This window comes from Nanorana parkeri, unplaced genomic scaffold, assembly GCF_000935625.1.
Source record: "Nanorana parkeri isolate BGI_ZX_2015 unplaced genomic scaffold, ASM93562v1 scaffold673, whole genome shotgun sequence".
NCBI lineage: Eukaryota > Metazoa > Chordata > Amphibia > Anura > Dicroglossidae > Nanorana > Nanorana parkeri.
In genome coordinates, this window is record NW_017306941.1 from 244,410 (window position 1) to 255,877 (window position 11,468).

Here is an 11,468-nt window from a genome sequence, read left to right on the forward strand (position 1 = left end):
CCCCCCCCCCCCCCCCCACATCCCCCTTGTGACGCCACTGCAGTATGTATGTATGTATGTAAGTATGTATGTATATAAAGTGTTAGAGAGTTAGCTAGTACTACCAAGCAGCACACTATATAGTCTATATGAATATCAAAGGCTTTGCAGCTTATTACATTCAATCAGACCTTGAATGCTTATTTCAGATACATGAGCTACAGGGAATTCGGTCGAAACTATTGCTTTTATCTTTATTTGTATTTGGACTAATGCATTGAAGATTTGATTATATGTAAGTTGTATTGTGACTCCTTAGAAATGTCATATGTATATAGAGAGAAATGTATAGTTTTTGTGATTCTGACAGATACATTGACACGTTGAAATAAATAAACAGAAGCAAAAGAAAGGAATGCAGGAAAGACTGAAACATAGGAAGAACAGGAATGAACAAAGTTAAAAAATAAAAAAAAAAACAGAAAGGGAAGAAAGGCAATCAGGAAAGATGGAAGAATGAGATGGAATGAATAAAAGAAATACAATGAGGAAAGAATGCAATAAAGGAAAGCAGAATGGAAGAAATAATCAGAAATAATTAAGTAAAGAAAGAAGAATGAGAGGGAATGAGGGAAACCAGGAAATAATGAAATAAAGTAGGGATGTCCCGATACCACTTTTTCAAGACCAAGTACAAGTACAAGTACTGTCCCTCATGTACTTGCCGATATCAATTACCAATACTTTTTCTTAAAGGGACATGTGACATTTTTTCTAAAACAATACAGACTAATGATTTTAGGACAGTTTCTCACCAGTGCTGCGTGCATTGGAGGTGACAGGTTCTCTTTAAGGTGACATTAGGGGTCTTTTAGACCTCTAGTGTCACCTTTCTACTTCACTGGATTCACTGAATGTAAATACAGCAGACAGTGGCTGGGAGCAATAGCCAGCCTGCTATTGGATATTTTAAATTGCAATAGCAGGCTGGCTATTGTGCCCGCCCCTGCCTGCTGTCAATCAGCAAAGGAGGGAACTGAAGACAAAGTTCTCAATCACGTCCTCTCTGCTGATTGACAGCAGGCAATGGGTGGGTACAATAGCCAGCCTGCTATTGGCTATTGCAATTTAAAATATCCAATAGCAGGCTGGCTATTGTTACAAGTGCCCATTCCTTTTCCACTTGATGAAACTGTTTGCTTTTCGTGATATATCTCAGTGTCAGTTGTCTGTGCTCCTTATGTGTTTAATAATGCCCTCACCAGACATACACAGAAGTTTTCCCTCTCAATAAAAGAAGAGAAGGTCCATTCTGTGTGAAGGCAGATTTATAGCTTCTCTCCTCTCCTCCCCCGTGAGCACACTCAACGGACATTCTCTTCTTTCATTGAGAGTGAAAACTGCAGTGTAGGCCTGGTGAGGGCATTACACATAAGGAGCACAGACATCTGACACTTTGTGATATATCTACAAAAGCAAACAGCTTCATCAAGTTGAAAAAGAGGGGACACAGAGCAGTAGCAGCTAAGGTACAGGGGGGAGGGGGGCAGCGGGTGATTTCACAGCCGGAGTCTCTTCTCCCCTCTCGTGCTGGCTACAGCGGTCTGTGAAAGGAACACAGACTGCTGCAGCCAGCACCAGCAGGGAGAAGAGACTGTCCACACAGAACACTTACCGCCCTCCGTGCTGTCATACTTCCGTCCGGAGCGGTTAGAGCGGAGAGGGAGCCTGCGTTTGGTGGAGAGGTATTCCGGGGGAGGGGCTATGGGGTTCAATGGCCGAAGCTAGTTAAAAAAAATTTAAAGGGCCGGTATCTGATCTATGCATCAGGGCATTTTCAGGAGTACAAGTACTCCTGAAAATGCCCTGTATCGGCCCTGATTCGGGTACTAGCATCTGTATCGGGACATCCCTAAAATAAAGGATAGCTGAATGCAGGGCACCCATCAGAAATTGTGGGGCCCCTTACACGGCTTTAGGTCGGGCCCCCCCCTGCACCACTGGACGCAGGGCTCAGTGACGCGCTGGATGCAGGGCTTAGTGACGTGCTGGACGCAGGGCTTAGTGACGTGCTGGACACAGGACCCACCTGAGAGTGACCCTGCAGAGCCCACCATAGATGCTGCACAGCCCATCTGAGACTGTCTATGGTGGGCTCTGAAGGGGTCTCAGGTGGGCTCGTCAGGGCTGTATCCCTCCTTTCCTTCCTTCCTAGCCCCTCTTACCTGCACACATGGCCTCGTCTGCCGAGAAAAAGAAAGGATAGTAGAATGGCATGAAGATTGAGAGAAAATTAAGTAAGGAAAGGAAAGCAGGAATGAAGAATGAGAGGGAATGAAGGAAAGAAAGGACAGCAGAAAAAAGGAAAGCAGAAAGGAAAGAAAGAAAAAGGTAGGAATGAAAAATGAGAATGAAGAAAAGAAAGGAAACCAGGAAGGAAGAAAAAAAGGAAAGCAGGAAGGTAAGCAATAAGGAAAAGAATAAAGGAAAGAAAGAAAGCTGGGAAGGAAGTTGAGAAAGGAAGGCAGGAAGAAAGAGAGGGATGGAAGGAAGGACGCTTGGGTGAAAAAAAAAAATAGGAGCAGGAAGAATAGGCAGAATTAAATAAAGTATCAAAGCAGGAATGTTGGGATGAAATGAAGGAAATAAAGGTAAGCAGAAAGAATGGAAGAGAATGAAGGCAAGAAATAATGTAGGAAAGCAGAAAAAATGAGAGGAAATGAATTAGAGCTCGAAGGAAGGAAAGCAAGAAACAAAAAACGAATGCAACAAGAAATTAATAGGGAAAAAGAAGTAAAGGAAACAATGAAGGCAGGAGGAATAGGAGGGAAAGAAAGGAAAGAAGAAGAGAAAGAAAGGAATCCAGGATGAATGGAATAAAAGAAAGAAAGGGAGACAGGAGTGAAGGAAAGAAAGGAAGGCGGGAATGAAGGAAAGAAAGCAAAGCATGAAGGGATAAAGGGAATAAATGAAGAAAGAGTTTCTGTTCAGAGCACCACTTTATCCTAAAAACATCTTGAAAATTCTAGAGCACTTGGGACTCTGGGTAGAGTTATACTAACCTGGACATGATTCCAGGTCATCACTCTGTGGAGATGCTTTAAATTCTAGCATATTTGTAGATTTCAGATTAAAAGACAGGTCACCCTGCCTCAGGTTAAAGGAACAAAATAGCCGCTAGTGTTTATTTAATCTTCCATGTTCTCTGCATCATTTGGACATGTGTGTGAAATCATTGCATTCAATTCAATGTTTTCTGTTATTCTGTGATATCTCCAGCGGACAGACTCTTGGGCCAGCTGCTAGACTAATACAAGGACACTCACGAAGCCGATAGATTGTCATAGGAACAAATCAGCCATGTGCCTGCATTAAACATCAAGCCATAAGCACAGATGTACAAAAGTAAACATTTGAGCCAGTCACATCTGATCCGACGCTGATGCATTGGCTGTGACAGTGCTCCACACATAGGCATTCATTGTAGCTGTCTATATTATTAGTGTCAATTCTGACTCCTTCTCAGCCTGCCTGGCTACTGATTATGATAAGCCTGCAGTGATGTGTGAAGAAAACCCTTTCATAACTCAATAAGAGAAACAACAAAGGAGTCTTTCTATGTTGTCAGATAATAAGCAAATGTGTATTCATAAGAATTATTTGCCTGTTCTGAATATATTTAATTTAGATTGACAAATCCAGTAAATTAAAGCTGTGAGCTGAATATTCAAGCTCACATTTAAAGAGTACCTGTTATCTTTAGGGCTCATGCACACTGGCGTAAATACAGGCATGTATTGGTGAGCAGCATAAAATACGCCTGCATTTGCGGCACCCGGGAGCTTCGGCTGCTCTATTTTCATGGCCATAGGAATGTATTGATGGAATATGCTGTATATGCATGTAAACGCCAATACTTGCATTTACACAAGCATGTGTATAGGTGTAAATTCCTGAATGCAAAACTTAAGGCTGATTATACCCTTAGCCAGCCTTTTTGCGTACTGGACAAGTACAGTGAATGCAGCCTATACTTATGCGTGTGTGTTAATTTGCATATAAGCACATATTATGTGTTCTTTCTGTATGTACTGTATGTGTGCATTACTGCTGAATGGCACCCCAGTGCACATATCCAGTATAAACACACGCACCTGCCCTTTAGCACATCACAAAGCACCGTTATGAATGTTCTGCATATTGTAGTGTGCTGCAATGAATGGCCACAAAATAGCAGGTGCACTTTCTGTGCATTGAGATTGGTTAAGGACCAATCCAAAGTATATGAGCGGCCTTGATGAGACAAGCATCAGTGCTCACAAATGTACATGTTGAACACGCATAAGTGTGAAATGAGCCTATAAGATTACTAGGAAATGTAAAATTTATGTGGCATTAGGAAATCATACATGGGTACATTTTCTGTAATTTCATGCAAATGAGCCAGAGTTTAATACATGAACTGTGCTGTTTCTTTAAGGTGTCATGATAGCAAAAAAAACAAAATCTTGCAATCTGATGTTGATATAGGGTTACAGCATATAATGATAGGCTACTAGGATTCTGGATTAGGATTCTGTGTAGGATTCAGTATATGAATTCCTTTTAATTTTCATACATCTATTTATATATTTCTCTACATTCACATGTAAACCAAGGTGCCCAATAAACGTCACAGTGGCAAGGTCTTTGACAGACTCTAACACTGCCGGGTTAAAGGAGGAATGATGGGACTGTTCAACTCTCTCCGTTTAATTACATTGTATTCCTTTTTTTCAAACACTTGCAGCAACTTCTTATGCACCCCAATTCCTATCTCCGGTGCCGTACCTATAATGAGACAGCCTGAGGCTGTTGCCTTAGACGGCATCTCTTTGGGTCATGTGGGGCAGCAGCATGTTCACTCTGCTACATAATGTATGCAGTGTGCCGGCTGCCCCCTTTCCGGGCCAGAGCATTCCAGTTTGCTAAGAGCCGGGTGGGGAGATGTAAAGGGCCTTATACATCTACCTGCCCAGCTCTTAGCAATCTGGGATGCTCTGTCCAGCGTCCCACCCAGCTCCTGGCAACCAGTGACATCAGTGGTTGCCAGGAGCTGGGGGGGACGCTGGACAGAGCATGCCAGGTTGCTAAGAGCTTGCACAGGGTGGCGTCACCAGCCCCACTCCATCACACACTGTGTGAACCACTCACCCCCCGCCCCTCATGGGGCAATAAGGCTAGCGATACCCCAGCCTATCACTGTCACTTTTGATAGACAGCTTGTTCTTTATGGGTATGTAATTGTAAATAAAGGCATGTTAAATAAAGAAGAGTCCACTTACTGAATACTGTCATTGCATGAACACATCGATCCCATACAGTTAGCAGAATGCAAAGGGTTTTTTGCAGTAGTGGCCCTTTAACTAATCCTGCTTCTTGAATTTCAGAAAGATTCCCTCGTGGCAATTATTAATGTTCATTTCATCATTCCTGTGTTCAAGAGATACACATACAGTATTCACTTTGTGTAATGTTATTTTGAAGACAGATGCGGACTGTCAACAAACACACACTACAATTCTATCAATGAATATGACCTAGTCATAGAAAAATGTGATCAAAGATCTCCACCTACTGGTGATATATACTAACCAGAAAAATGGCCACAATTCTATCAGATACAAATATGTGATTATTGTAGAAATGAGAAAGCCTGGGGATTTTATGGTTGGCTGACAATACATAAGTCCATGGTATGAAATAATAATGAGGATAATGTCAGTCTTGCTCTTGCTTGGTTGCTGAATCTTTCACACTGTGTATGTCAGAGGTTTAGGAGCAGCGGGGTATGTAACCAGCTGACGCATTGTGATCATTGATTGATTTGTTTGTTATGTGTATTGACAGAGGCCTAATGTTTAATAGATCTGAAATATTTCAATTTTTACATTATGAATATGAAATGATTGTTTGGAGAATTATGGTTATAGATTAACTCATTGGTTGATTGAGAATCCAACCTATTGACTTACCATCTTTTTTATTTATTTATTTATTTTTATTTATTTTCTCTAGACATGATATTATGTATATTAATGTTTATATAAAGCTATTGTTGCATTGGATAGAACTTTAGGGGATAGGAATCTCTATCAGGTTTCTATTACCTTTTGTGCCCCTGCTGGGGAGATTCACTTTTGCTGTTTCTCCTGTTGGCCATTATCAAGGGGAGAAAAACTGATCGGGGATTGGGTGAGTATATCTTTATTTTAGACACTAGACTAAAACAAGCACTTAACCCTTGCAGTTCGGAGGTAGCTCCACTGCAATGGTTAATTTGTCATTTGCCTGGAATTCTTTTTTAATGATTTGGGACTGGTTATAATGAATGTGTAATGTAAGCAACAGTGTTATAGAAACAGGGGAAGTAGATGCTTCAGCTGCAACCCTACTTTCCCCCATGACTGATGGGCTCCTCACGTCTGCCTAGCCATTTCCAAACACCTTCTGGATCACCTTCACCTGGAACAAGTGTTTGACAAATTCTTTTCTTGTAGAGAATAGGGGGCATACATTGCAAGGTGAAGGGTTTCTAGGAGTTAGGGCAGAGGGTTTTAGAAAGAGAGTATGGGGTTATGAGGGTTGGGGGTTATTAGCAGTAGGAGGTATTATAAGAGTTGGTACGGGATTGGCTCTCAGAAACTCTGCCTGCACTGGGGCTCAGTTATGTCAAGATACACATGTCAAGATACACCACTGCTAACTAATTGTGATACAGTAGTTTAAATGATAACAATAATTATGAAAATATTAATTCTAAGCTCCCCCCTCCCGCCCACTTTTACAATATTCTCTATATCCCTAATTACATACCCCAGATCAGAGTGTAACTTGGATCATGAGCTGCAGCCTATGACAGACCTTTTCTCTACAGGCCCTATTGGGCAAGCCGACAGATAGCAATGACTGTCATGACACCAAGTGGTGAATATCATATCATGTCTGTGGATGCTGTGAAACCTTTTACATTTAGTAGATGTCAATAACCTATTCATTTATTTTGTATTTAGTTGGGACAGAGCAAGCACTCAAGCATTAGGAGTTCAGAAGATGGCAACCTAAACAACATAAGCCAAACACCCTCAAGATATCAGGTAAGTACACATCAATCATAATGCACTCAGGTGGTGATGGCTCTGCACTTCATTTGTCAGGTCTGTTTAAACTTTTACAGCAATTATAACAGACCCCCTCTGTCCTTCTGGAATTCTAATCTACTTTTTATAATGGAGAATCTAACAGTAAGAGTAGAATATTCCTATGTTGTAGCTAGGGTTGCCACCTGTCCAGGAATCACCCGGACAGTCCGGGTTTTGAATGCTGTGTCCAGGTTTCATGGCAGCAGAAACCCGGACACAAGATGTCAGGCAGACGGGGCAACCAAAATTAAGATAGGGGCTACTGGCTCCCCACTGAAAATTGTCTCAGCTGTGATATTTACATATGAATGTGTATTTACATACTCATTCTCCCCAAAAACATGCCTGCACGTCACCAAAAAATAAACCACAAATGGTTGCGCTGGAAAAAACTTAGTGACAAAAAATTATAACCAGCTGCAACAATGTATGGTGTAAACCGTGACAAAGTGAATAGCAGATGTGTAGCGCTAGGTAATCAAAATATGAATGGGACAGAGCAACCAGCCTCAGTGACCTCCTAGTTGCTGTGATGTGTGAATCAATAAACACAAAATAAGATAAAGTAAAGAATAAAGTAAAAAATATAAATAATATTGAAAAATGCAAATAAATAATAACTGAATAACCTGTGTGTGTTAGTTAATTCATTCTCAGTGTATGAATGAACACAATCAATGCCGCATGTAGCGCGTCACCAAAGTGTTCAGGTTTCGCTTGAAGAAAAGGTGGCAACCCTAATAGGTAGAGAGAGATTTTACCCCTGAATTCTCCAAGATACCTAAAGGGCTGGAGGGTGCCTCAGCACTCCAGACTTTACTAGTGACACCATATGATCAAACTCAAAACTGCTTTACTTTTCACTGTATCACTTTTACTCTGAAAGAGTGTTTGTTGTTTTTTTTAGTGTGATTTTGCACATTTTTTTATGCGCGTTTTACAGGCATTTTCTGTTCATATGTAAGAGCGTTTTATGGCGTGTTTTCAGCTCGTTTTCACTTGTCCAATGAAAACTAATCTCAGCTGCAAAAACACACTAAAAAAAGCATGAAAAAGCGCAAAAACGCACTGATCAGCGCATTTCCATTGACGTCTATGGACCAAAACGAGCTGATAAGCGCCAAAAGAAGCTCATGGACTAGTTTACACATCTGGCGCATTTTTACGCGCGATTCGGCGCATTTGCGTGCACGACCCCCTTAGGAATACACGGGACTTTAATTTGCATGCGTTTCAGGGCAGGAAAAAAACACACAATGAAAGGCCCTGGTTACAGGCCCTGGCTACAAGCATACAGTCATACCTAAATAACTAACTAGATATTTATTCTTGATTTCATGTATTTACAACATCAAATAACTATTATATTGTAAAGTAGATGATATATTATTCATTATTAACATTTAACAATGCCTTTTTTATCCATTTTGTAGAAAATAATGAAGCGTCTCATAAAGCGTTATGTGCTTAAAGCTCAGGTTGACAAGGAGAGCGATGAAGTTAATGAAGGTGAGTTCGGCCAGTCATCAACTTTGTATATGGGGTTTATGACCCAGGAGTAGACAGATACATTAAGTGCAAAAGCCAATAAGAGAAATCCTATGTATGGCTGTAACTTTCCTGGCACACTGGCTCTCTGCTTCTTGTGGTTTGCCCAGACCTGTGGTTACCTATCTCGTCCTATTATGTCTGTACCAGCCCTTGAAGTAACCACTAAGCCTAGTGTGTTTTAGCGGTCCACAATATTTATTGTTGTGTGTAGAATGACCAATCCGTGGAATGATTACAGTGCACTCTGAAATTCCTTTTAACCTTTTTACATTTTAACCTTTATGTTTTTTTGTAAAGCCGTAATACAAATTGCAAGTGTAAGATCACACACGCTCCATTGCCACCCACAAATTACAGCATTTATGTAATTGGTGAACAAAACATACCATGAACATATATTATGTCATTTATATTCTTAGTATGATAGGACACGAAAAATAAGCATTTCCACTATATTTGTTTAAGAAGATGATCTCTGCTTTCAAAAATGGGAGACAGTATTGGAAAAATGGTTTCTCTGCCTTACATCATATATTTCCTGACATCATTGCTGATTCATCAAATGTGAAAAGAACATGAGAATTGCTATAACAACCACAAAACTTGATGCAGGGTATGACTGCCCAGGGCCCAATAAGCTCCTCCCTGCCTGCATATGACTGTGCTCAAGTCTGGTGATTGGCTGCTCAAGTCCGTGCAATATGAAAGGGGGGGCAGGGAGGGGGGGCAGAATAGGTGTCAAATATTCCCCCATACCAAAACATTTATATCCCAATAATATAACTTATAGCATGAAGCTTTAACATATGCAACAAATACATTGTATAAACATAGAATTGATATTACATCTATAAAATAGAGATTCCTCAGGCTCACAAAACCAAGCTTACCTCAGCCTAGTTAAAATTTAAGTAATCCCTTGTTTTCTCCATGCAAGGCGAAGCAGTAGGTTTTCTTTAATTCTGCCCTACCCAGCAGCTTATAATCACTTACATGAAGATTATATCACAGATTATACAGGGCTAAGGATTCTCCCAGCCCCCACATAACAGAGCTGGGCTGTTCACCAAGCACCAACACCACCAGATGAGAAGAGGAATAAGGGCCTGTGTCAGCAGGCATGGATAATTTACTTTAGGCATCAGTTCAAAATGCTTCTGAGATCATTCAGAATTCATTGACAATTGCAGTTGACCTGCTGTTGCATTTTCACAAACTTGTATGAAGTGAGCAAAAGCCATCAACACTAGACCATAGCCACAGGCTGCCCCATAGCAGATAAACTGAGCAGTGTTGGAGTGAAGGAAAGGTGAGCATGGATCCCTGGGGAATGGAGCATGGATAAAGCACAGGTTTGCCTTAAGTTATTCTGACTCTTGTTAGTGAAATGTGACCAGTCCATATGCAGGCACTGCTGTTGTATAATATGGCAAAGGTACTTACCATGTGATCTTTTATACCTCAACAGACTTTTTCATTTTCATTGTTTTTAATGTCTTTAGGAGAACTAAAGGAGATTAAGCAAGACATCTCTAGTTTGCGCTATGAGCTCCTTGAGGAGAAATCCCACAACACAGAAGACTTGGCGGAATTGATCAGAAAGCTCGGAGAAAGACTGTCATTTTAACCTAAGCATCAGTAATGTGATAATGGGCGTACATGTCTAGCTATTTTTATGTAAGGAAGTGTCCATGTGACACGGCCCCTCTTTTGTCAAAGTGACTTACAGAGGCTCTTCAGAGAATGTTCCTTGCCATTTACTGATGGGAGTCATCTATAAACATTCACCTTATGAATCTCCACAGGAGCACAAATAGCTGTGTGAAATCTGAGCCCTTATCTGACATCAACTGTGCTTAGATATGATGGGTATGGAGGAAGATGCTGCCGTAGTCCTGATTAGACATTCATTGCAGCAACTCAGCTATCGAACAGTTTATTGACATCCATACATGCATCAGTTTAATTAAATCAGACATTTTTATAATCAACTGGATATCTTAATAAAATATAATTTGATGCTAACAATAAATTTCAGATGCATCTGACATCTTCTAATGAAAAATGTATAGGAAAAAAAAAAAAACTAAAATTCAAAGCGATAGTCCCTCAATCGATCGGGACACTGCCGTTCTCCAGTCCAGCCTACTACTTTCATCTTCAGTTCAATCCTGCAAAGTCGGTTGAAGGTATTTACAATATCAATGGAAAACAGTCATTAGCTGATAGACCTAATTAAAATATTAAAACTATTGTTTCATCAAACAATTAAAATGATACATATATGGCCAATTATGGAACAAATAACATGATATATATACTGTTTAGTCAGCATAACCACGGCTGATTTCCAATAGGGGTTTAGATATCACATGGCCCTTGGCTCTCCTTAAAAGGCAGATGGCTTTATGTCACAGGATATCCTGATAGGGCATAGGTGGAAAGAGATGAACAATATCCTGTAGAGCCACTTTGACGCTGTGTATATTGCTGCAATGCCAACTGAACATTATATTTTCATCATTCTTTCCAGGAGCATAAATACCTGTGTAAAGTGTGAGTTCTTATCTGACATCATCTTTTGCTTAGATATGATAGGCGATGAGGTAGATCCTGTCAGAGGTATTAACTGCATAATTATGGCAGCACCTACTCTAACCAGAGTCTGTGTAATGCTGGCCATGCACGCATTGACTTTTCATGAGATCAGCTTTTATGTTTGAAATAATTTTTAGATGCAAAAAGTAAATTCCATAT

General features: G+C 40.4%; 1 protein-coding gene across 1 annotated transcript in view; it reads left to right on the forward strand.

Annotated features, from left to right (window-relative positions):
- TRPC6 (transient receptor potential cation channel subfamily C member 6) overlaps positions 1-10,360 on the forward strand; it is a 156,602-nt gene extending 146,242 nt beyond the window's left edge. Inside the window, exons 10-12 of the mRNA XM_018563548.1 lie at positions 7,032-7,115; positions 8,594-8,669; positions 10,214-10,360. Of these exons, the coding sequence (XP_018419050.1) occupies positions 7,032-7,115; positions 8,594-8,669; positions 10,214-10,338 (285 nt within the window). The 3' untranslated portion in view covers positions 10,339-10,360. The remainder of the gene's footprint in view (positions 1-7,031; positions 7,116-8,593; positions 8,670-10,213) is intronic.
- The last annotated feature ends 1,108 nt before the right edge of the window (positions 10,361-11,468 follow it).